Source organism: Artibeus jamaicensis, unplaced genomic scaffold (assembly GCF_021234435.1).
Source record: "Artibeus jamaicensis isolate MK-2021 breed Jamaican fruit bat unplaced genomic scaffold, CSHL_Jam_final contig_233, whole genome shotgun sequence".
Classification (NCBI taxonomy): domain Eukaryota; kingdom Metazoa; phylum Chordata; class Mammalia; order Chiroptera; family Phyllostomidae; genus Artibeus; species Artibeus jamaicensis.
The window spans coordinates 36,754,134-36,781,834 of record NW_026521486.1 but is presented as its reverse complement, the minus strand read 5'-3'; the positions used below and the strand labels follow the sequence as shown (position 1 = coordinate 36,781,834).

General features: G+C 35.3%; 1 protein-coding gene and 1 long non-coding RNA gene across 3 annotated transcripts in view; one reads left to right on the top strand and one right to left on the bottom strand.

The window, feature by feature from the left end:
- The window catches only part of CCDC91 (coiled-coil domain containing 91), a 277,346-nt gene that overhangs the window by 42,031 nt on the left and 207,614 nt on the right, over window positions 1-27,701 (bottom strand). The window contains exon 12 of one of the 2 annotated variants that reach the window (XM_037144864.2): window positions 16,579-16,692. The exons of the other annotated variant lie outside the window; for it this stretch is intronic. Coding sequence (XP_037000759.2) covers window positions 16,579-16,692 — 114 coding nt within the window. The remainder of the gene's footprint in view (window positions 1-16,578; window positions 16,693-27,701) is intronic. 2 annotated transcript variants of the gene reach the window in all.
- On the top strand, window positions 17,009-25,556 carry LOC128626822 (uncharacterized). Its single transcript, XR_008390883.1, has 3 exons — window positions 17,009-17,193; window positions 19,705-19,880; window positions 25,360-25,556. It is a non-coding gene; the product is annotated as an uncharacterized LOC128626822 (long non-coding RNA).

The window sequence follows — 27,701 nt, the reverse complement described above, 5'->3', positions numbered from 1 at the left end:
GGATTTCTAGCCTTACGAGGGATGACTTCCCTCATACCTCAGGTAAAACCCAGAATTCTCAGTTACTGAGCCTGCTTTACTCCCAAGGATCAGTCAACTGTGAAAGGCTCTGATCAGAAGGGAGCAATTACAGGAGGAGACTCTATAGAGCATCCATTGTGCTCATAAGGATGTGAAACATTCAACTGTTGGGCATCACAGTGATTTAATTAAACAATGAGCTCTCATAGTGCTCGATAAAAATGTTGTAGCAAAGGGAGACACATCTCTACCCAAGTTTTGAGGTGTAGTTTTGGTATTGTTTCTGGAAGCTTACCCTTGATCCTGGTTCTCCAGGTCTCAATAATAATTTCTTTTTCATAAACTTTTCTGCTGCACAACTAGCCAGAGGCAGCTTTGGTGCTTAAGTGACCCCTGGTTGATACTAAATGGCTATGGAAGTTGTTGAAAGCGATATAACCTCAGGAAAATCAGAGAGCTCTCCAACTAGTTATCAGGCTCTCTAAGGGTTGATGGCTCTAAAAATCCAGCTGGTTTTCTAAAAAAAAGTAAAATCCATCACCTTCAGTAGCAAAGTAAAGATTACTAAGTACAGTCACTTAAAACGAAGTGACCAAAGAAGGCAAGTGGCTAGCAACATGCAACAACAATATGAAGAGTATGAAGAATTCAAAGAGCCCTGGCTGGTGTAGCTCAGTGGATTTAGCAATGGGCCTGCGAACCAGAGTATTGCGGTTTGATTCCCAGTCAGGGCACATGCCTGGGTTGCAGGCCAGTTGCAAGCAGGGGACACACAAGAGGCAACCATACATTGATGTTTCTCTCCCTCTCTCCTTCCCTTCCCCTCTAAAGATAAATAAATAAAATCCTTAAAAAACAAGAATTCAAAGAGAAAACTAGTTGCTTCTAATTGCACAGGACAGCATTTGAACAGATCATGAAAATGGTCACAATCCTAAATTCTCACTTCAAGGCACAGATCACAATCAAGAGCTACTCACTATCTAAAATGTTCGCTGGGAGGGAAAAGACATCATCAGTGAAGGACACAGTCTATCTTCCACAGGCCAAGAGCCTGTTATTGTTGGTTAGCACTGTTTTCAATGTATATAACGGGAGGCCAAGGTGGCAGATGTCAGACAGAAGCACTTAATACAAGAGGCAGGAGGGAATGGCTACTGCTATTGCTAGCAGACCTGACTTGTAATCAGAATTCTTTATCCTGCAGTGACCACTGGCTTTGGCCACTTGATCAGATGATCCACATGGAATAGATGGGCATGCAAATGCTTCAACTGAGTCAAATTATAAAATACTGTAGGTTTAACCTGAGTCTGCCTCATATCCAGCTCAGTAGGGCCCTAAACACATGGAGTGCAGCTGGCAGTGGAGAAGGAGAGTGGGTTACTAGAGCACCAGTCACTCATTTCAGATGCAGCTGCAGGTGCAGATGTACATTCTTTACTGGAGCGCTTAGCACCAGATGTGTGACTATTAACCTGGCAAATGCTTCCCCCTTCTTTCCCCAAAATGGAGAACACCAATAACAGCTGTGTTTCGTGACAGGCAGAACAATACATCTTTTCATCCTAGGGTCATATAAATTAACTGGCTCAGAACTACAGTATATTTCACAAAGGCCATTACTATATCACCACCACACAAGACAATGACACAGGCGACATACATCTCTAGGACCTGGAAATTAGGAAATAATAAGAACTCAAGATTTTTGGTATGTAAACCGTATCTATGAGTCCAGTATTCACGCAGTACGGCGTGAGATGTATGACACAACAATCTAAGAGCTACTCCTCAGTGAAGTGTCTGAGGGTCCAGCAATCTCGAGCTTAACAGGATGGCCTCCACAAAGGTAAAGGTAACTTCCTGCACCTGCACCTCCGGCAGTCGACACAGGCGTAGCGCTCGGTGGATCTCTTTGAAGGTAATATATGTGACCTTGGCAATCCTACTTTGACCTATTTATGAGGTGTCCCATAAGCCTCCAGCTGTGAGTGAGCCCCAGAGGAAAAACAGAGGCTTCCTAGTTAGTCCAGGCTACAGTTCATCTACCTGGCCTCACTGACCAACAGGGTCAGCAGGTGTTATACCAGGATGCTCTGGTATCTGTGGCAAGTTCCGATAGAGGAACTGCAGCAGAGATCTCTAAGGCTTTGGAAAAAAGTCATCAGACAGGAAAACTCCGGTCCCTTTGAATGCAGCATTTATCTTACTAAGTGCTATTGGAGTTGGTATATTTGACTGTAAAACAACAAGTGTGACCTGATCTGTCTAAAATGAACTTGGTTTAGCTGGTTCACCCAACTCTCAAGTCGCACACGCTCAGTACCGCGCCATACTAAGTGACCGTGACATACGTGGAGTGGGACTCGAGAAGTTCCGACAGCAGATGTCGCACAGTTAGATCCCCCCCCCCACACTCGGGACTTGGCCTGAGGCAGGCAGGCTGCCACTAGGGACTTCCGGCCATCCCCTCTGTGAGCGTAATTTGTTTTATAAAGGACAGCTGAAGTGCTCTGTGACTATTTTAGTTGGTGTTAACTGTTACTCTGTTAAGAACAGAAGAAGGGTATATTTGGAAAATTAGGCTTAAGTATTAACAAAGAGTGTACACTAATGTTGAAGAGTCAAGTAATGTAGTACACATTGCTCATGTTCTTTTGTTCTGACACTTTTTGAAAACTTCTAACATATCACAGGATTATTCATTGCAAGACAGAATGAAAGTTTTTCTTAGCTTCTTCTGTTCCCAGTAGGCAGGCATGTGACCAGAGTTCTACTGATCAGGCTTACCCCAAATTGAAGAGTGAAACTCATGTGGGACTTTGCCAGGCAAGGTGGTAGCAGTCAGTGACTTTGGCTTTTGGCAGAAGTAGTAGTTGTGAGATGGAGTTAGTGATAAACAAACGACCTAAGGGGGGAGTGAAAGCAACCACAGCTGTCTTCAGTGCTTGGCGTGGAAGCAGCAGCAGTGAGATTTCCTCATTAGGTCTGTTCTATACCATGGCCTGCCCTTTGCCTCTGGAAGCTGAGCTTCGAAGCCTGTTTCTCCCATTGAAATAGCCTCTTACTTAACAGACCCCTTTTCTGCTAAACCAGTCAGAGTCAGCTGAATTGTTTTAAAAGTTATAGTTTTCAAGACCAAAAATCTATCAAATATTTATAGGATCTTCATAAGAGGTTAACCTGAAATTCTCTGATAAAAAGAATGATAAAAGTTAGTTCTTGGAGCAAACTGACATGAATATTGGAACTTTATGTATAAAACTGAGGATCATAGACTCTCAAACATAGAATCTCAACTGAACCAATCCATAATGAAAACAATGAATGAAAATGTGCTAGGAAAGGAAAGGATATTAAATATCTTTAAAAAGAGATGGTTCATCAATCCTAGAGAAGGAAAAGAAGTGCTGGTAAAGTCACTGTCTTGATTATCCATTTAGTCTTCCTTGTTTAAAAAAAACAAAAATAGTCTGACAATTTAGTCAAGACTAAGTCAGACATGTGATTCACCCATAATCTAAGGGATTTCATTTAAAAACAGTTCGATGATTATAAATGATGTATCATCTTCCCCTGTTACAGCCTAGAGTTCACGTATATTAAATAACTGGCCTTCCTTTAAAGAGTGAGCACGAAGCTTCCAGAGCAAAGGAGCACAGAGAGGTCACGTTGGTGCATATGAATCAGCATTGAACAGAATGTCAATGAGGTTTTCTCTGTTTTCATATGAGAAGAAAAATACCACATCTTTTAGAAAATGATTTTTCATGCTGTTTCTAAAACACTATTAGTTACAAACCGAATTGTTATTTTTTCTATTTTTTCAAAGGAAAGACCTGATGGCCGAGGAGACATATATGATGGAAAACAACCATATAATAAATCAAATAGATTAAATTTTAAAACAACCAATGTCTTTTAGTACTAATACCATCTCCTTTCTATTTAAAGAGATTTTGATAATGGAAGAAATAAGAAATAGTCATTTCAAGAGTTTCATTTAAAAAACACACATGAAAAATAACTCATTTCTGAACTATTTATATATTTGAAAAATAAGTCAAAGACTGGAAAGCAACAGATATTCATAAATATTCAGTATAGTTTAAAAGAATATTCATCATTACGGAGTAAGCCTACAGTCCCATAAACACAATTTCTATAGTCCAATTATTTAAAGTACCCAAGAGAAATTAATTCTAAATGTTTTATAAGAACCTTTTATAGACATTAGTGCAAAGCCTGAACTGTTATCGTTCGATCTTGTACCTTTCTTGCATATGGCAATAACTTCTTCTCCTACCTAGCAGACAGTATGAAGAATTCAGAGTTGTTACAATATCAGATGAAGTGAATACTAGGGTTATATTGTTCAGCTCGATGCTAAAATAGAATACAACTAATGTTAAAATTAATTCTTTAAGCTAACAAAATTTCAAACTTAACAAAATGAGTGGTTTTTAACAGAAAATGTTGGGATTATGACTCAGTTTTTTTAATTTGCTATATAAAAATTTGTTTGCAATAATGACATATATTTGGATGTATTTTAAAGAACTAAATAATTCTGACATGTTATTTTTGTTTTGTTTTTTAATTCCCAGAGGGAGTATAATTTTAAAGGATTTTGACATTAGCCTGTATTCCAGTAGAGATGTGCATTGATTCCAAAGGTTTACCTCGGACGACTTTTCCAGGAACTAACAGTTGATGGTCTAGACTGGACAGAAGGCACAGATAATACGACATAACACAGCAGAGCTCAACTGCGTTTAAAAAAGCAAAACTTGTCTTCCCTTTATTCTTCTTCTTCCCCCATTATTACGTAAGCTTATAATGGTGGTTTTAACTTCATGGCCAAATTCATGCTGTGCATTTTATAAAAAACCCTTAAAAACTTTGTCAGTCTTTTACCACTACCTAATGTGGTCATAACAATTAAGAAAACACCAGGAATGTTTTTAATAAAAATCAAAACCTTAAAACACTGCAGGATTGAAATAATATTCAAAGTATCTAAAATAATACTTTTTGTTAGGATACTAAAGAGTTCACAAAGATATAAAAACTATTTAAAATAATTTACATATGTATTTAATACACAATTTCAACAATCTCCCAAGTGAAGGGTGTGTGTGCTCACAATCCATGCTCTTTTACTTTTCTTCTTAATATCCGGATGGAACTAATTTGTCTGGATAAATCCTGTAAAATTTAACTAATTTACATAGATGAAGCCTGGAAGTAGAAAGATATATTAAAATATTATTAGTGGAGAAACTAACACTCCTAGAATAGGCAAAAAATAATGTGCACAGTAAATGATCCAACCAGACTTAGAGTTGCTGAGCAATCTCCCCATGTGGTTTACAGTCAGGCAGGACTAAGTTAAAGTCTTGACTTTATACTGACCTTGGGCAATTATCTATCTGAGTCTCAATTTTCCTTATATGTAAAAAGCAGATACTATTTTTGTGTTCTTTTGAGAATCACATGAAGTAGTATGTATAAAGCAGCTACCATAATATTTTAGACAAACCTGGCATTCAATAAATAACTGTTTTATATTTTTCTGTGACATACATCATTTTACTTTAAACAACTTATTATTGATTCCACTTGAACTGAACATGTCCAGGTATTCCTTTAGCTTTGGGGTCAAATTAAGGTGTTTTCTGGGTTTCAATGTTGCTGAATTTGCACAGTAACTTTTTCTTTAGTTGAACAAGCTCGGATCTTTCAAACTCCAAAGTTATATCCTCAATTGTTCACTCTGAAAATCTTGATTTCCATGAGAATATCTACATCTTTTCCAAAATATAGAACTCAAAACTGAGCACAGTTCGGTAGTTAAAGCAGCATAAGAAAAGAAGAAGAATGTGGGCTTCTGTTTTTGTGTTGAGTCCTTGTATCTCTGAGTACCTCCTGTCCAGTTCTCTTAGCTGTGGGGTGTTAGGATTGTACCTGGTCACTGGTTTTAACTACTGTGGTCTTTGATAATCACCTTTAGATACTGGCTTCCTCGTAATAGTACAATGAAACTACTACTGTGCATGAAGTTAACAAGAGCAGCTGGTGTGACACAGAGGAAAGAGAAGAGGATCAAGAGCAGGAAAACTCAAATCTCAGCTCTGTTATTTATTACATGGAACCTTGGAAAAGTCAACATTTCTATCATCTTTGATTTTCTGGTTTGTAAAATCAGAATAGTAACTATGCAGGTTATTGTAACAGTCACATAATTTACGTAAAATTCTTTATAAGTTCTAGTTGCTAAATAATATATATCATTATTATGGATACTAGGGTGTAAGCTCTCCTTTGCAATCTCATTTAACCTCGTGTTCTGAGCACAGTGCTTAAACACTAAGGACGCTCAACATTTCTCTATAGATTGAGGAAAAAAAAAACATTTCTATTGAAGCTTCTCAGTACACAGCCTAGGATAGAACACGAGAGGCAGATGCTGATGCATGCCGTCTGGATGTACAGACAGATCAGCATGCTGGCAATCTGAAATGCCACTTGATTGTTCTTTTTTTAAAAAAAGTTTAATACTTGTGGTTGGAACAGCATGAAGAAGGCAACTTTGGGCCTGCAATAAACAACTCATGAATAAATCACCAAAATAGGAAGATTAAGAAGACTGTTTAAAGTGGAAGATAGCAATAAGTTTGATTTTAAAGTGTGTTGTATGAAATAAGATTTCAAAGAAATGTGTAAGAGAAAAACAGTAAATACCTTTTTAGATTACCTGTACTAATTTTTTGAAAACTATAAACCTTTTAAAGCCTATTCACCTCACTGGTTTTACTAACCTTCCTTCTGAATCAAAATTTCTATTTTTTAACTTTAGAAAGGGGGTCAAATTTATGACCAAGTGAAATATCATTTGGTAAAATGATCTGTACTATTTATTTCAAAATCCAAATTATCCTTCCATTTACTTGTTATTGTGCCACTTAAAATGGGTGAAATTTTACAAATTTGAATGGTAAATTTTTGATTGTTTGAATTAAAATATAGGTTGTGTGAAGTAGGTTAAATTCCCTCTGGCATTGAAAAATGAGGCACAGCTGGAAGCACAGAAAACTGAATGTTAGGGTGTAATGTTCATTTCAATGTACCTTGATCATATAAAATCACTTTCTAATATGAGACCCAAATCGTGACTTAACAAAGGCAGAGGCTGAATTGCTACTGAGATGTTGCTTGCATAGGCAGCTGGACAGCTTGCCTCAGGGTAAGTAAAAGCAAGACTAATTAATTAGGATAAGACTGGGATAGGAGGATGGGGCAAAAAAGTGTCGTTCTCTACTCAAATATATTAATATTATATAAAATAACTGCTATGATAAAACTGATTTATAGCAAGAATTAAAGCCTCTCAAAAATTACTCACTTGTCAAGGAAAATGTTAGTTAATCAGAGTCTTAGTAGATTTTAGAACTGTTAGGAGACATGAGATATCACCTAGTTCAAGTTCCGTATCAGTAAGATGAAAAAGTGAGGCACCATAAGATATTAAATAACTTGTCTTGCAATTATGGTTAATTCAAGTAAATGTAGAACTGATCAGACAATAGAGAGTTCATTTTGGCTAAATAGTGCATTTTAATAAATAATTTGAGATGTAAGCACTCACAGATATTGCAGCAGAACCAGATTAAATGAATTTTTATAATTAAGAAATTATGATAATGTCTTGACCACAAAACATCCAAAGTAAAGATAATTACATCTTATTCCTCTCTGAAGATCTAAATTAAAAGGATCCTCTAAAGTGAAGATTATTTTCCTGGAGGGGATTTAGAAAACACAGGCCATCATTCAGGTTCTTAAGAGGAAAAAAAAATAATCTTTTATTACATTTGGATGAGATTTTATTTTTTAGGAATCACTGCTTGGCTGTGAGTAGTTGTTGCTTGCTGAATGTTATTCACACTTCCTCCCTCATAGGAAGCTCATGTATAACAGTCTTAACTTGTGGAATGGGCTGGAACACTCCATTCTAATCCAAGGGCCATAGGTCATTATGAACCACGTTCTTCCTCCCTAGGGAGTGTCAAAGGATGTGGTCCTAACCCATCTCATCTTTTTTTCCCCTCCAGTCTTTTTCAGGCCAAAATAGAGTTTATGGCACCAATGCCCAGATCTAACATGTTATAATGCTGTATCTGGCAATTAGTTTCAAGAGAGAAATCTTTTCCAGAATAGCACCTAATGAACTTCAATTGTCTATTTGTAATTTGGCATAATAAAAAGAATAGTTTAAAGGGCAAAGGATAGGAAAAGAGTTTCACCACAAGATGATCTCAGTGACTTAGAACAGGAGTTGACAAACATTCTTCCATAAAGGGCCAGATGGTGTCTCTCAACAGCTCAATTCTGCTTGTCACAGCATGCAACCAACCAAAGAATAACGTACACATGAGTAGATATGGCTATGTGTGTCAATCCAACTTTACTTCCAAATATAAGCAGCAAGCCACATTTAATGCATGGGCTATAGTTTGCAACTTCTTCCTTATCTAGAATTTACCATATTCAAGAGAGTTTGAAACCAAAATAACTATACTTACAGATACCTTGATGATTCTCAGAGAAATTAAATATATTTTCAAATCTTTTTTAGATTTTCCTGTTTACCTTTTCTTCTCAATATATTGCACAAATTATACTGATAAATTCTAAATTCATTAAAGAATTATACAATTTCTATTAAATGATATGGAAACCTTATGAGAGCTGAAGCTGCAAAAGTTAGCTTTTTAATTCCATACTATATTTGTGAATTCAATATAACATTTTCCTGGGCTTACCAAGATAGATTTCACAGAGGAATTTTTTAAAAACTAATTTAGAGTACTTATAAGAAAGGCATTTTTTATCACTGGAACTGATCCATTATTAATTTGAACTATTTTTCTAGTTGATCATTTAAAAATTTCTTCTTGTTTTATATTTTGAGTAGACATGAATTTTTGGTTATTATTATGATTTAGACTAACAGTATAAGTGCTTGTATTCAACTTAATAAAAAAAACTAAGGATGCACTCTGAGTATAAATTATCATTTAGTTTATTAGTTTATGTACGGGTAGCTACTTTGACCTAAGATGTTTAGGCCACATGAATGGGGTGTATTTGTAAAGATGGGAGACATCTCACCTGAGTTGCTAGAAGAAATGGAGAAGTAGAATTTAAAAGTAAAACATTTTTTCATTGTAATTCTAATTCCAGTAAAATCCTAATTCTAATTCTAATATTCAAAAGGATTGTATAACTGATTAAAAACTTGTTAATTATTGATAAACAGAAAAAGGTAGGTTATCTTCTATATCTGTGATCCCACTGCATTTTATATGGAAAGGTAAGATGTATTTGAAAAGTTTGCATTTTTTCTCATTTTGTGTTTCTCTGTCTTTTAAAAGTAAAAGACTAAAGAAAATGCAGGAGAAAAAAGTCTTTATTTCAGTCTTTTAGTAAATTTGTTAAGGGTAAGATGATGTCAAAGGAAAGAATGTTCAGGATAAAAGACATATAAAAACAGGAACTAACACAACATTAGACTTTTTTTTTCAAAGATTTTGAAAAACTTCAAGAGTAGATTATTTCACAGACTGTAATGTAAGCCCAGTTGGAACCAAGGTCTGTAGGGCTTTTGAGGTGTCTAATGTTGAAAATCTCAAGTTGACTCTCTAGTTAAAAAAAGTTGGAGAGGAGAAAGGAAAATTTTTGTTCTGGAAAAGTGTTCTTCTCTGATGCAAATAGAAATTCATTTTACAAAGGAAGAAGCAGAGATGAGTTGCCCTAGTTTAATGTTTTGGAAAGACTCGGGAGATTATGAATTTGCTAAAAAACATTTGTTTCTTCTAATTATTACTTTATAAGCTTTGAGATGTCTTATTTTATGTGAAAAAACCTTCAATCCCTGAAATAGTCATAAAAATTAACTTTAAACTCACAAATCAATATTTTTTGGAAAGAAGAGTATATAGATCTTAATTATATATAAATATAATATATATATACATATATATAAAAGAGGTCTAGTAATTATTTTACATATACATACATAAAAGAAGTCTAGTAATTATTTAGTTCTTTTATCAGATATTTTATCTACCTTCTTTTTTATAGCTTTTATGTTCAGAAAGACAGAAGCATTCAAATCTTGAAAGTATTTCATAACATGTATTATTTAAAAAAAACCCCAAATCCTAAAGTGGAAGTAATAAACTTCCTTCTAGTAAACTGATTAAATCAGTTTTAATTTGTCAATCCAGTAACAAGCATAGAATAAACTTTGAGACTCATACTATAAACTTCAGAGGACACAGAATGCCAAACATTAATCTAAAAAGAACAATTTAAATGAGTACAAATGATGCTATTGGGAGTTTCTTAGTTTTTAAAAATAATGTGGTAAAAATAGTAATAATCATAGCACATATTTATTGAGTCCTGATTTGAGCTGTTTGATTTTATTATTCAATACATGTAACTCAAAACAATTTTGTAAGGGAGGTATTAGATTTATTTTCCTTTACAAATAAACAAGCATAGATTAGTTAAAGTCAGATATAAGTAGGATCTAAAGTCATGATTTTGTTATTGTTATTTAATAATCATTTTTATATGTGATAACTGGTTTATCTAACACAAATGAATAGTACTCCTTTAATTCAATTTGCAAGAACACAAAGATTAAACGACAGAGCTCACTGTGAGTTCCCTTCAAGAGGTAAATTTGCGTCACATAAGAACCAGATAAATCCTAACATGGCATTTCTTGCTCTCATTTAAAACATTTATTATGGAAGCCCCATTACTCCTTTTGATGGGAGAACAGTATGGTTGAAAAATAATTTTAAGAAAAGCCTTACAGTTTGATCAAAAAAGTATTAATAAAAATCATATTAATGAATGGATTTGCCCTGTTATATAATATTTTGTCAAAATATGAAGCTCAAGTAAGGACTGGCCATAAATAATTACAAAACATGATAAAAAGTATACATCTTGATCCCAAATAAACTCTTTGGGGTCATGCATGAAAAGAAGTGTTTTCTGAGAATATATCACTTCCTGAAAAGTCAACTACTTTTGCTTCTAAATTTTCTCTTCAGAAAGTTAGGCACCTACCAGGTGATGTCATGAAGAAATTCAATGAGCTACAAAATTAAAAAAACAAACAAACAAAAATAAAAAAACCCTCAATGATAGTTCAATGAACTCAGAAATAAAATTAATGAACTGGAGTGTTTTAAATAGAGTTTGGAATTCTAAAAAAAGAACCAAAAATAATTTGTTCAGCTGAAGATCTCAATAAAATAGCTGAAGAAAGCATTAGAAAGCACTGGGAATAAAGCAAACCGTACAGAAGAACAAATTAGTGAGTTTGAAGACAGAAATCTAAAAATTATTCAGTTGGAAGAGAAGAGAGAACTAAGGCTTTAAAAATATAAAGAAGTGCCCTGACCAGTGTTGCTCAGTTGGTTGGACGTTGTACCACAAAGCAAAAAGGTCACTGGTTTGATTCCTGATCAGGGCAAGTGTCTGGGTTATGGGTTCAGTTCCAGGTGAGAGCAATTAGGAAATGCAACTGACTGATGCTTCTCTCTCACATCAATGTTTCTCTCCCATCTTTCTTCCTCCTTTCCCCTCTCTAAAAATAAATGAAATCTTTTGTAAAAAATGAAGAAGCTCTCTAAGAACTATACAGCTCCATAAGGAGAGGTAACAGAAGGACAGTGGATACCCTAGCAGGAGAAGAGAGGGAGAAGGGAACAGAGATATTATTTAAAGAAATAATAACTGGAAACTTCCCAAACCTGGAGACGAAATTAGATATACAAGTCCACAAAGTATCATCTCAATGCAAACAGGCTTTCTCAAGATAAACTATATTAAAACTGTCATAGTTAATGGTAAAGAATTTTAAAAGAATCCAGGGGGAAAAAAGGCAGTAACCTACAAAAAAACCTCCATTAGGCTATCAGCAAATTTCTCAGCAGAAACTCTGCAGGCCAGGAGAGAGTAAAATGACAAAATGACATAGGCAAAATACTGAAAGATAGAAACTGACAGCCAAGAATACTGTACCCAGCAAAGTCATTTTTCAGATATGAGTGGGAAGTAAAGGCTTTCCTGAACAGTAGGAGCTGAGGGAGTGCACAACCACTAGCCCTGCCTAGTGCTGAAAGGAGCTCTTCCACCTGAAACATAAAGGTATAAGCACCCAAATTTGAGTAAGATGACAAATAAATTGGATCAGGAACTTACAAATCTGTCTCAGAATAGGGAGTTAAAACACTCGGTTATAGCATAAAAGTTAAAGGAAAAATAGTATTAATATAACTACAACTACTGCAGTTCAGTGATAATCTCACAATATAAAAAGGAATAATTTGTGAAAATAGAAATGTAAAAGGGAGGAGTGAAAAGCAAATGAAGATAAGATGCTATTTGCACAAAAAGGACTATTGTATCTGGCAGTTTTTATACAAACCTCATTCTAACCACACACAGAAACCATCTAGAGCAAAGACATAAAACGCAACAAAAAAGAGAAAACTCAGGAAAAACATTAGAGGATCCACCAAACTAAAATGGCAGACAAAAACACAAGGAAAATGAAACAATAAAGATACAGATCAATCAGAAGATAAAAGATAAAATGGCAGTAGTAAGTCCTCCTATATCATAATTACCCTAAATGAAAATGGCATAAGTGGTTGGCAAGATTATAAAACAATACCTGACTATACACTGCCTTTAAGAGATACATGTCAGCTTTAGAGACAAACATAGGCTTAAAGTGAATGGGTGAAAGATGAAGCTGCAAGCATATGTTCGCCAAAAGAAAAGGTGGATGTAGCCATGTTTATCAAAGACAAGACGGATTTCAAGCCAAAATGGTAACAAAGGTCAAGATGGACACTATCCTGACCTAGTTATCTTGTCTAATGATAACGGAGACAATGCATCAGAAAGGCATGTACAGGTTCCAGCAGAAGTAAGACCTGTTTGAGTGTGGTTGACAGGGTAACAGTATGATTATAATAACTTTCAGTCTTAATTTGAACATTTCACCTATAATGTCATAGAGTGTACTTGAGTGTATTTTATTATGTTACAGAATTACATATTTATGATTTTGTAATAAAAAGGGGGCATTATTTGTGCCGGACCCTGTATTTATTAATATAAATGCACCCAACATAGAAGCACCAAAATATATAAAGCAACTATTAACCAACCCGGAGGGAGAAACTGACCACAACAGAACAGTAAGAGGGGACTTTAACACCATTTACATCATTCAGATAAAGTATAAAAGGAAACCTTAGCCTTTAATAATATAACCAAATGACTTTAATAGATATATAAAGAACATTCTATCCAAAAGCACCAGAATACAGTTTTCTCAAATGCACACAGAAGAGTCTCAAGGACAGAGTATGTTAAAACAAGTCTCATAAATTTAAGAAGATTAAAACTATCAAGTACATTTTCCATGACAATGGTATAAAAATAGAAATCAACTAGAAGAAGAAAAGTGGAAAGATTACAAATAGATGAAGATCACACAATATGCTACTGAAAAATTTTGGCTCAAGAAAGAAATCCAAGGAAATAAATAAGATGGAGACTAGAGATGATAGAAAAAATCAATAAAATTGAGCTGCTTTTTGGAGGAAAAAGATAAACAAAATGACAAACCTTTAGCTAGACTCAATAAGAAAAAAAGACAGAAGGCTCAAATAAATAAAAATCAGAAACAAAAAGTACTTAAATGGATACCACAGTTAACCTCTATCAACAGCTGTAAGCCAACAAATTAGAAAATTTAGAGAAAATGTATACATTGTTAGAATCATACCACCTTCCTGACTGCACCATGAGGAAATATAAAGTATGACTAGAACAATGACTAGCAAGGAGATTAAAACAATAACCAAAAATCTCCAAGAAAACAAAGTCCAGGACCAGACTGCGTCACTGGTGAATTCTACCAAGCAATCAAGTAAGATTTAATACTAATCCTCCTCCACTCTTCCAAAAAACTGAAGAGAAGGGAATGCTCCCTAATTCAGTTGATGTCACCAACACTGCACTGAAGTCAAAACCACAAAAAGACAAAACACAAGAAAAATTACAAGACAGTATTTGATGAACATATGTGGTGGGCAAAAGTAGGTTTACAGTTGTAACAAATAATAATACAACAATACACTGTGTTTTGTGTACTTGCAACTGTAAACTTACTTTGCCCACCCTTGTAGATATAAAAATTCTCAACAAAATATTAGCATAATCAACAGAGTTATTCTAGGATGTAAAGATAGTTCAACATACATAAATCAATATGATATGCCACATTAACAAAATGAAGAATAAAAATCATATGATCACCTTAGTAGATGCAGAAAAAACATCTGACAAGATACAGCACCTATTTATGATAAAAAATCTCATTTCAATACCATGGAAATAAATAGAAAGTATTTCAACATAATAAAAACCCACAGCTAATGTCATACTCAATGGTAAAACACTGAAAGCTTTTCCTGTAAGATCAGGAGCAAGACAAGGATGTGATTTCTTGACAATTCCATTACTAGCCAGAGCCATCAGGCAATAAAAATAAATGAAACCCAAATTGAAAAGGAAGAAGTTAAGTTGTCACTATTTTCAGGCAACAAGATTTTATGTATAGAAAACCCTAAAGATGCCACCAAAAATAGCAGAAAAAATAAATGAATACAGTAAAGTAGCAGGATATAGAAATCAATATACAAAAATCTGTTGCATTTCTATAAACTAAACATGAGCTATCAGAAAGAGAAATTTGGCAGGAGACAGCAATGGGGGAAATTTGGGACAACTGTAATTGAACAACAATAAAAAAGATGAAAAACAATCCCACTGATAATCACAACAAAAAGAATAAATACTGAGGAATAAATGTAACCAAGGAGGTAAAAGACATGTACATTAAAAATTGTAAGACATTGTTGAAAGAAATTAAAGATATAGAGAAATGGAAAGCTATCCTATGCTCATGGGTAGAAAGAATTGACATTGTTTAAACGTCCATGTTACCTAAAGCAATCTACAGATTCAAAGCAATCCTATTAAAATTCCAAAAACAATTTCCACAGAAATAGAACAGAAAATACCAAAATTTGTATGTAACCGCAACAGACACTGAGTAGTCAAAGCAGTCCTGAGAACAGAACAACAAAGCTGGAGGTATAATACACTCTGGTTTCGAACCATATTGCAAAGCTATAATGAGCAAAACAGTATGGCATGGGTAGAAGAACAGACACATAGATCAATGGAAGAGAACTGAGACCCCAGAAACAGACTCACACAAACACAAAGAACGAATTTATGACAAAGGAGATAATAACATCAAATGGAGAAAGGTATTTTCAAACAATGGTTTTGGTAAATCTAAACCACCATATGCCAAAGAATGAAATTACACCACTATCTTACACCATAAATAATCAAAATAGATTAAAGGATTAAGTGTAAGGCCTGAAGCCATACAGTACATAGAAGAAAATACAGATGGTGAGGTCCTTGACATCGGCCTTAGTGATGTTATTTGTGGACTTTACTCCAACAGCAAGGGAAACATAAGTAAAAATAACAAATGGGACTATATTAAACTAAGGAACTTCTGCACAGCAAAGGAAAGCATCAACATAATGAAAAGGCAACCTACTACATGGGAAAAGATATCTGAAAATCATATACCTGAAAAATGGTTAATATACAAACTATACAAAGAACTCATACAACTCACACCACCAATGGCAAATAAACCCAAACAACTCAATTAAAAAATGGTCATGGGTTCTGAACAGACATTTTCCTAATGAAGACATACAAGTAGTAATAGGCATATGAAAAGATGATCAATGTCAATAATTATTAGGGAGGGTATTATGCTAGTTGAAAATAATCAGATAATGAAAGATAAATACCATATAACTTCACTTATGTGCAATGAAAAAAGCAAAACAAAATGAAAACAAGCTCACAGAGGCAGACGCTGGGTTGGTGGTTACTGGTGGGAAAGAGGGGTTGGGGGCAGGCTGAAACGGCTAATGGGGGTCATCTACACGGCGGGCGACTTCTGGTGGGGAGCACAAGGTAGTGCATACACGTACTGAATTACAATTTTGTAGACCTAAAAATTACATAATGTTATGAACCAAGGTTACCTCAACAATAATCTAGAACTGTCGCCTTTTTTCACAAGTGTAAACTTAAGTTGAAAATGGTACAGGTCATTTCTATGAGGGTGGCAAGAAATTATTCAGTGTTGCTTTTTTATTGACAGATGGTATTTATGTCTATAGAGGTAACTATCAGAATATATAATTGTATCAGAAAATAACCCTGGATAGATATTCCTAAATTAGATGACAAAGGACTTTTAAATATTTTAACATTTCATGCTACTGTATGGAAGCTACTGCTTCTGTTTGGGGAAGCACAAATTAAAACCCTTCAGGAGATACTTACCCTTTTCTGTTCTTTTACATACTCTATCAATTCGTCTCTTGCTTTTTTCACTGCCTCTTCCACAGCCTTTTCACTTCGTTTTTGCTCCTGGATTATTGCTGCCTTAACAGTTTCCTGTTTGTGGGAGGAGGGAAAAGGTCAGGGAAGTACATACTATGACAGAATCTCTGTCCGTTTTATATTAACTAAAACCCTCTTCAAAGGTTTGAGCCCATTCTGTTCAAAACGTGTCTTTAAACAGGAATAAGAAACTACAAAATATTCTGAGATCTGTTAGAGATTCCACAGAATGCACTTTTCTAAACTGAGTGAAAGGGAAAAGAAATGGAATAAGCCATTTATTGCAGGGAGCGACTGACAGACTCCAATGGCTTCCTTACCAACCTTTCATTTGATGTTTACATGATTGATTGCCTTCCTGTACTTTGCACTATCCACATAAGACTTCCAACTTGTGTTTATTCTTCCAAGAACACCCTAATGCTCGAGCTGTTTTATTCACGTTTAATTTTCCCATCATACAATAATCAAGTGTGGTCTGGGTGGTAAGATTTACAGCGCGTTTGGTCCTCCTGCCAGGTTAAGATGTTGAGAGCTGGACACCATGAATAAGAGGTAAGAATTCCACCCTCTGTGCTAATATTTGAAATGAGAAATCTAGGGAGAAAAATGGTACTACCCATTTTACTGAAATAATAATCAGGTACCTAACAGATTTCAGAATTTCAGACAAGGAGAAAGAGGGCTAAAATTTTGAAAAAAAAATAACACCTCAAACGGCAGTAATATTTTCTGCTAAAATAGTGTTTTTTGATTGGATGAATTCCACAAAACAAACTTCTTTAACTTCTATTTATCTATATAGGTAGCATCCTTTTTTTGGACAAGCTCTCAATTACAAAACACCTTAAAATTTCTCATGAGTATTTCCTTCATTTTGTTGTTCTTAAGGACTCTTAACATTGTAGTTTTTATTTACATAGCTTTTCTCAATTAATTTAATTAAAAGAAACCTTCGCCCAAGGATATGATTTTATTGTCTTTAGAGAGAGGGAGGGAGAGAGAGAGAAAGGGGGAAAGGAGGATGAGGGGAGGGGGAGGGAAAGGAAGAGAGAAAGAGGGAGAAAGAGATATTGAGAGAGAGAAAGAGAGACAGAGACAAAGAGAAAGAGAGAGAGAGAGAGACACTGTATCGACTGGATTGGTTGCCTCCTGCATGTGCCCAGACCGGGGATCAAATCCACAGCCTAGGTATGTGCCCTGACAGTAACTGAACCCACAACTTTTCTGGTGCGTGGAATGACACTCCAACCAGCCTTGCCACCTGGTCATGGCTAATTTTAGATATGTATATATGACCCAGAAAATATGAAATAGTAACAGTTTCTTATTCTGAATATACTTACTGTAGAAAAATTCAAAGGACAGAAAATATGAACACAGAACAATACACATATACCCCACATGGGTAAAGCAGGATGAAGCTCGAGGTGCATATACTATTTTCTAACTAAGGCGTTTTCAGTTAAAATACATTTTGAATATTTTAAGCTATTATATATTCTTTTATAATTTAGATTTGATTACAAGGATTTAACTATAATAGCTTGTTTTACCAATCATTACTCATGGGTATTTTGGTTATTAATAGAATAAAACTGGGGTAGCATTTATATGTGTATCCTTGTTCTATATGTATCTTTGTTTCATATGTATCTTATATTTCCCTAAGATCAATTCAAAAAGTAGAATCATTTTGGCTAAAGGATATAATTTTCATATAATTTATAGCTTTTGACATTTTGCAAAAAAAAAATTTCCCATGAAAATGGCTGTGATCTTATATACTTGATTATATTTAATCTTCACAGTTTTTTGAGGAAGAATGACATCTCACTTCATTCTGCATTTTAAAAGGATTATTATGTGATATATATTTTTACAAATATACACAGTATTTCTTATCATTTGCTTGATCATATACTCTTGCCACATTAATATTGGTATGCTCTTAATTTGGAGGTTTCTTTTCTATATAAAATTAAGCCACAAATCTGAAAATCCCCATAATGGTGACTTTGAAAATTTTTACTATTTTATTTTCAATAAGCTGCAATTTCATTGATAAAATGATAAAATACTAAGTTACTTCCATAATTATTTGAAAAGTTGAAAAACTATAGTAATTTTAAAAAGAAAAAAATTATATTTAAAATAAAAGTATTTACAATTAAAACTCCTGTTGGTTGCATACTTAATAATTTAGAATTTGAAATTTTTCAGATTTTTACAAGGCAAAAATATTTCATATATTAATAAAGCCATTGAAACAAATCATACAAATACTTCTGCAATGAAGAGTATGAATATTCAACTATGAGGGTAAATTAAAAGTATCATAGCTTCACATCTGTCCAGGTAACATTAGGTTTTGCCAACAAATGAATTACAAAAATCAGTTTTCAGAGCTTTCAGAATTTTAGAAGTGCACACAAGCACTGCAGACCTGGATTATTTGGCTGTAAAGCTAAATGTGTCCTGTACTAAATGTCAATCAGAATTTCTACCTAGCAAGGGTCATACTGGTTAATTTGACCAGACATGTTTGAAAGCAAAAGCTCAGTTTAAATAAAAAGAATATATCTATAAAAAAACATGAGGAGTTTACTAATATGTTCAGTTGACATTTTGGGGGGATTGAGAGTTTATATTAGGTGCTCAGTCCACATTTTTGAGAATCTTCTAATCTTCCAGCTGATAAAGAACCACTCACAGAGAAAGTTCCCCTGGACCCTTTCCTCTTAAACTGGTGTTAGGTGATAGGCAGGGCTCTGAAGTCAGTCCTTACAAAGTGCTGATCAGTAAACAAATCTCTTTAAATATAATGCAAAAGGAAAGTTTAAAGCCTTCCATTTTCTCACCAAACCAAATTCTGAATTAGTTGGAGATGATTAAATAATTGCGTATGCCTGTATCTGCTTGAATGCTCTATTGAATCCCATGAATGAACTAAACTGTGCCAATGAGTCACGAGAATTAGTCCAAAATAAAATATACCTAACAAGGAATGGTGATTTGACACAATGAGTATATTCAAATGAGCAATTTAAAAAATCTATATTCCAGAATATTTTAGTAACGGCCACACCACTGGAACACGGTATATTCTCTGAGGAAAGTTCCCTCAACCGCAGACTACTGATCATTCTTTGCTGGAGGAGGGGTGGGTGTTTTCTGATAAACAGCAGACTTGACACGTACTCACTGGATCGCCTCCCACTGAGAAACACTGCTGCTCTAAGGTAAGCAGTTTGGAGGGAAAAACACCCATTTGCATGTATGTTTATGGTTGGCTTGTTAAAACATTCAGTTATGTTTCTCATCATATACTAAATATTTTTTGTCTAAAAATATATGCAAGAAATCATGTCCAAATAATTATATAACTAGTTTTTAAGTGTGGAAGAAAGTTCTACATACTAATTTTTGAAAAAGTGAATGACTGGAATCAGTTTCTATACTGTTACAATAAAACAAGTCACAGAGAATGTCAATGGGACTGAAAGCTTATATGAAATACCTGCACAAGATTTTAAAAGTTCTCTTTATTGGTTAAAGTACAGTTATGCAAAATAACTGTACCCATTAAATTGACTCTACATTCCCGTAATCACAGGATCTTGAATTAATAAATAGCCTTGGTTATTTGTTCTTTATCAGTGCAATTTAGTTTAGGATTATAAACACAGTCAATACCCAACAGTTCTCAGCAATCAACTCCATTGTGATCTGCAGACAGTAACCTATCGTATCAAAGATTTTCTGGGGCAACTGTCTGCTTTAATTATTTTTTGTTTCTATACACAGTTTATTCTTTATGTATTTAACTATGTATCATTTAAAAAGTTTCATGTGCTTGTGAAAATACACCATAGAAGATGAGTGTTTGAATCACAAGCAAACTAACTGCTTTATACACTTCCTGGGCATCAATGACTAAAAGGAGAAGTGAGACTTCCATTCCTACGGAGATTTAAGAGCCCAAACCACAGTTTCATCGGTAGCACAAATGAAATGCGCATATTCTAAAACCTATTTATTGTGCTTCTGAGACACTTTCCTCTAACTTTTAATGAAAAGTAGTTTGCACTGTAATTACATCCTAAATGGAAAATATTAGTGAACCATAATTATAAAAATGCCTGTCAAGTGATGAATATGCTCAATTAAAATCACATACTCATTGACTGATATCAAAATTTGCCAGTATCTGTGTGAAAGGCATTTTAAAAGATGATATGAATGTTGAATCTCAGTCATATCAGCATTAATAAGTATTTACAACCATTTTTGATAGGGATACCTAACTTTAAACCACAATAAAGCAAAATCCACCCCCCCACAAACTCTCTTCTTCTTACTAGACCTATATTATTATTACTGTATAAATTAGGACTGTATTGACTTCTGCCAAGATGGAGGCGTAGGTGGAAACACTGTGCCTTCTTGCACAACCAAGTTTAAAGACAACAAAGTTTTAATAAAACAAATACGTAGCCAGACCACAGAAAATTAAATTACCGAAGTCCCACAACAAGGAACCCTTCAGCTAGACCGATAAGAGGGGCGGAGCCAGCGGCTGGTGGAGCAGGGTTGTGCAGGAAAACCAGGCACAAGGTCGGCGGTTGGCAAATCCCCAGATGTGGGGTTGCGATGGGCAGACCCAGTGAGGGCACAAGGCAGCAGGCTGACCTCAGTCACACATTCCCACGCAGATAAACCAGCGAAGGAGGGAGCAGTGAGACGGACCACGCAGGCCCCAGAAGCAGAAATCAGCAGAGGGGACCGCTATTGCCCCGCTCTGCCCCCGCCCCCACATATAGCGTCACAACCCAGCGACCTAGGTGGCCCCGCCCTGGTGAACATCTAAGGCTCTGCTCCTCATACGTAACAGGTGCGAACAGATCAAAACATGGCTCAAGAACAACTCAAAGTCCCAGAGCCCATAATTCTAACCAACGAAGAAATAGCAAAACTTTCAGATGCACAGTTCAAAACACTGGTGATCAGGCTGCTCACAGAACTGGTTGATTTTAGTCACAAATTAGAGTAACATGAAGGCTAAACTCATTGAAATGAAGAGAAATGCAAAGGAAAGAAGTGGTGATGGAAAGAAAACTGGGACTCAAATCAAGGGAGTGGACCAGAAGGAAGAAAAAAATAACCAAACAGAAAAATATGAAGAAACAAGAATTCAAAAAAATGAGGAGAGGCTTAGGAACCTCCAGGACATCTTTAAATGCTCCAACATCCGAATTATAAGGGTACCAGAAAGGGAAGAGGAACAGCCACGAGTGGAAAGCTTATTTGAACAAATAATAAAGGAGAATTTCCCCAATCTGGCAAAGGAAATAGACTTCCAGGAAATCCAGGAAGGTCAGAGAGTCCCAAAGAAGTTGGACCCTAGAAGGAACACACCAAGGAACATCATAATTACGTTAGCCAAGATTAAAATGAAAGAGAGAATTCTAGAAGCAGCAAGAGATAAGGGGACAGTCACCTACAAAGGAGTTCCCATCAGACTGTCAGCAGATTTCTCAAAAGAGACCTTACAGGCAAGAGGGGGCTGGAAAGAAGTATTCCAAGTCATGAAATCCAAAGACCTACAACCAAGATTGCTCTATCCAGCAAAGCTTTCATTTAGAATGGAAGGACAGATAAAGTGCTTCTCAGATAAGATCAAATTCAAGGAGTTCATCATCGCCAAGCCCTTATTATATGAAATGTTAAAGGGACTTATCTAAGAAAAAGAAGATAAAAAAGATGAACAGTGAAAGGACAGCAAACTCACAGTTATTAACAAGCACACCTAAACAAAAGCAAACTAAGAGGACAGCTAGATCAAGTGCAGAACCATAGAAATGAAGATCACATGGAGAATTAGCAACAGGGGAGTGGGAGGAGGAGAAGGGGGGAGAAGGTACAAAAAATAAGAAGCATAGATGGTAGGTAGAAAATAGATAGGGGGAGGGCAAGAATAGTATGGAAAATACAGAATCTAAAGAACTTGAGACATGTGGTCATAAATTAAAGGGGGGATGGTGGGGGAGGGGTGTGCAGGGTGGAGAGGAATGAAGGGGGGAAATAGAACAACTCTAATGGCATAATCAATAAAATTAAAAATAAATTAGGACTGTATTTTTAGTTTCGTTGAGAAAAACTGCAACAATTTGTGGGGGTGTTTTTCATTATGAAAGTACCTACATAATACTTTCAATTAAGCCTCTTGGCCCATTCGACCCCAAATATTTACTATCTGGCCCTTTCCAGAAAAAACCCTGACAGTAATCCCTGATGTAGGTCACGATGCTGCATTGGCCACCTAGACTGGGCTCAGCTGGACAGTTGTCTTGGTCTTGGCTGGGCTCTCCCAGGTATCTGTCTGTAATCAACTGCTGGGCCTGACTTGCCTGTTTATTGCTAGAATGGAACTGAGAGGACAGCCTGTTTCTCCTTCCTGTGGTCTTCCATTCTGCAGCAGATTAGCTCAGGACTTTTCACATAGCCTCTGGATAGAGTTGCAAAAGAGCAAAAGAATGTAAGGTCTCTTAAGACTTGGGCTCAAAAACAACAGTGTTACTAAAGCAACATTATACTGGCCTGAGCAAATGTGTAGTATGAACTGATTTCCAAACTCTCACTGTCTAAGTATTTAGTCATTATTTTCAACTATACAAGAAATTCTATCATGTTAATGTTGGAGAGATGTCTCCAAACTGGGTTGGTTGTTCTCTAGCTCCGTGAAATAGCTATTTTGGGATCGCCCTCAGGTTTATCTCCAGGGATCCACTGTATCTCTGTGGAATAGTACCTCCAGCTTCTCAACACTGTGGGATTCTTTCTTTTTGTTTTGATAGAGCACCACCCCCAGCAGATTCCTGGGAAAAGGTACACGGGGGTAAAGCTTTAATACCGCCTTTGTCTGAATATAATGCCTTTATTCTATCCTCACTCTTAATTTATAGTCTCGCTAAGTGTGGATTTCTAGCTTGGAAAAAGGTTGTTGAGTCTGATTCCATTCTGATTCCTCATCATTTGCATAATTTTTTCCTGTATAACAACTTTTATGCATTTAGCTGTTTCTCAAAATATTCCTGACAAACCTAGTTATAGGCCTATCTAGAAATTCATATCTTACACTCTAGAAACTCATGTCCTTCAATTCTAGTAGTTTTTTCCTTTAATAATAATAATTTATTATAATTGTAATAGTTATAATTTATAATAGTTATAATTTATAATAATTATTTCCTGCACTGTTTTTTTTTGCCTCAAAATCCTATGATTCAACTAATGAACCTCCTGAGTTAATTGCCTAATTTTCTGATCTTTTCACTCCTGTTTTCTTTTTTGTATTTTTACATCCATTTCTCTGGAAGACTTCTATAACTTCCTGGTTTTAACTTTCTACCATATTTTAAAGTTTTAATGTTTCATAGAGGTAGAATCTTCTCTTAATGCTGATGAGGTTAATGATAATTTTTTAAAACTCTTCGCGTCCCCACAGCATCTGCTTTCTTCTTGCTTTTCACAGAACTTGACTCTTCATACTTGGCTGTCTCTCTGCTCATGTTTAACGAGGGAGCACGAAAATGCTGAGTAACGTCTCCGTGCATGCAGCTGTGGTTTGTAGACTGTGATCTTACAGCAGAGCAATCTGGCTGAGTTGCTTCCTCGGGGCAATTTTTGATACCAATATATTTAGGTCTTTTTTCTTGAGCTGTCTGGATTCCTCAGAAAAGAATCTTCCCATTTCCTGTCTGGTTGTCAGCACTCTGAGAGCTGGGATGGGAAAAATAGCTAAGGTTTTCAGTAAGCAACAGAAAACTCTCTACCTTGCTCTCCTCCCAACCCCATTTCATTATAGCACCTGCATCTTCAGCTGCGCTTAGTGATCCCCGGGCCACAGACCCTGAAATTTGTTTCGTTTTTTGCATAGAACCTCAGTCCTCTGCCAGGATTGGAAAGAATGAGTGGGAACTTAACTGCTTATTAAACAGATTTTTAAACTTTCCTCCTATTTGAAGTTTCATCTTCATTTCCACTTCCAGAGGTATCTGGTGCCACTAACTAGTAAAGTTTTGGAGTTTCTACAAGGTATATTGATCTCAGTTGTCTCTAGTTTCAGCTGAAGGTTCTGTTTCAGAAAATTTTTATTTCAGTGGGGTTTTAGAAGGCAGTAGATAAAAACGAATATTCTAACTGTTCCTTTGAACTAGACAGGTTTTAAGAAAAAGGTCAAACTTTTATTCTGAACAAGTTTATGTATCTTTATTCTAGCTTCCCCTAATATAACATCATATAATAATTTTATTCAGACTATAGATTTTATTTGTATTCCACAAAGATTCCCCGAATGTTTTCTCTGTTCCAGGAGTACTCTAAGGTAAAACACTGTACTCACACATCGTATCTCATTGCTCTGCTCTAGTCTGACAGGCTTTTGGTTTTTCTTACTGTAATGACACTGATACTTGGGAAGAGTACTTTTCAGGTATTTGAAGAAATGTGGATCTGTCTCCTTTTCTTTATAATATAGACTGGTGGTATAGATTTTGGAAAAGAGTACTAAAGATGAAGATGCTTCTCATTACGTTGTACGAGGGGGTACGTGTCACTAAAGGTAATTTATCAGTGAAGATGTTAACCTTGATCATTCAGTTAAAGTGATGACCGCCAAGTTTTTTTAGTGTAAAGTTAACATATTCTCCCTTTCTACAGTTTATTAATTTGAAAGCAACAACTAAGCCAAGCCAACACTCAAGGAGAGGTAAATCAAGTTCCATCTGCTGAGAACGGGAGTATCTACATTTATTTTTCATCAAGACATATGAGTATGAATATTTAAAACTACAGATACAGTTTATTCTATAGCTATATAATTATGTAGCATTCCTAATTCTACTTGCATCAGTTTTGGAATTTATATTTTTCTTGGAAATTTTTCATTCCATCTAAGTTTTACAATTAATTAGTATTGTTATTAACACTGCTTATGTAACTTCAAATTTGTACAGCATATACATTAGGTCACTTTATTCATTCCTCTAATAATGTGTATTAATAGCACTCCTCTTTATTCATCAATCTTGTCAAAGACTTGTAAATTTTATGCCTTTTAAAAAATGAAGTACGGTATTTTGAAACTTTCCAATCTATATCATGATTATCTTTTATAACCATTATTATTTCTATTTTCTTTGGCTTATTCTGTTTTTTCTTTTCTAACTTCCTTAATAAATTAGAAGTGTTAGACCTTATTTCCCAATCTTTTCTATTTTTTAGTATAGGTATTAATATTCTAATATGGCTAAGATTTTCTCTGAAGTGACAACTTAGATGCTTCTCATAATTAAAAAAAACTATTTTCAATAATGACTGCATTATTTTTCCTTTGTGCTCAGCTTTTAAACAAATTTATGCATAGTAAAATACACAAACCTTAAATGTATAGTGCTATATGTATATTTGCTTACCCACTACCCAGTGAAGAAAAAATAATTTCTATGCCTTAGAAACATTTCTGATGCATAAATAAACACTATTGTGATTTATACCATCATTGATCATAGATTCTTTTTGTCTGTTCTTAAAGGTTATAAAAATTAAGTAACAGTATTTATGCTTCTGTGACTGGCTTTTATTCTACACATTTTTGAGATTTATCCATACAGTAGAGTATATCATTAGTTTGTCTTTCTTATTTTGGTATAGTTTTCTTTGTATGAATATATCACAACTCATTCATCCATTCTACTACTAATGGATATTTGGAATATTTCCATTTGGGATTATTATGAATAAAGCATCCCTTCCTTTACGTATCTTTCGGTGGATGTGAGCATTAACTTCTGTGACGTGTACAGGCATGCCTTGTCTTACTGTCCTTCACTTGACTGTGCTTCAGATACTGCACTTTCACCAAGGCAAGACCCTCCATTACAGCTCACTGAAGGCACAGCTGATGGTTAATATTTGTTAGCAAAAAAAGGTTTTTTTAAAGTATGTACATTGTTTTTAGACATAATGCTATTTATACATTTAATAGACTATGATATAGCATAAACATAACTTTTATATGCACTAGAAAACAAAAAGTCTGTGTGACTCACATTACTGCAATATTTGCTCTATGGTGGTGTTCTGTAAGTGAACTTGCGATGACTCCAAGGTATGTCTGTATACATAATTGTGGCAATAGGGGTATCAGAGTATACATGTGTTGGGCCAATCAGCAGATGGGTCTGCAGTTTTTTAAAGTGGGTAGACAAATTTAATTCCTCCAAGAATGTATGAGGTGAACCTGCTCCGCATCATCATCATCGACACTTAGTATTGTCAGTCCCTTTAGTCAAACTCCTACCGGGGCAGAGATATATCGGTATCTCACCGTGACTTTAAGTCACATTTCTTGGAAGAAAAATGATACTGAGCACCTTTTCACATGCTTTTGGACATGTTTACATGCTCCTTTGTATAGTGCTCTTACTTTTAGGTTGTAGCCTTTATTCTGGAGAGAAAAGCCCTCTGGGGTTCTCAAGTGAAAGCCCTTGATTTACCTGAGCCCGTCCATGTTGGCAAGACTTAGCCTCCAACTCTCCTTCCCCGAAAGTGTCTGGTCAGCTCCTTAGCCTCCCAACTTTTCCTTTTTTGTTAATGGATTTCAGGAGTCTTCCCTCTGTGTATGCAACTTGGGATCTGGCCAGTCTTGTGAAGTGGTGGATGTCTGAACACTAATTTTTGTTGTCCTAGAATTTGTTCTGAAAATCTGCCCCTTGGCAAAGCCTGAACTTCTGCCTCTAACTTTTATAAGACTGAAATTTTCTGCTTGAATTTTAATTCTACATGCTGCCAAAGAGAAAATGCTTTTTAAAGCCTGATTATAAAATTTACCTTGATGAGTTTCATTTTCTCTAGTACTGAAATCCCTCCACCCACCTGCATTTGTTGCTCTACAAAGCCTTCACAAAGCTGTTTTACCTACATTTGTATAGCTTTTATGAGTGTGTGTGTGTGTGTGTGTGTGTGTGTGTGTGTGTGAAAGAATTAGTCCCACACAGTAT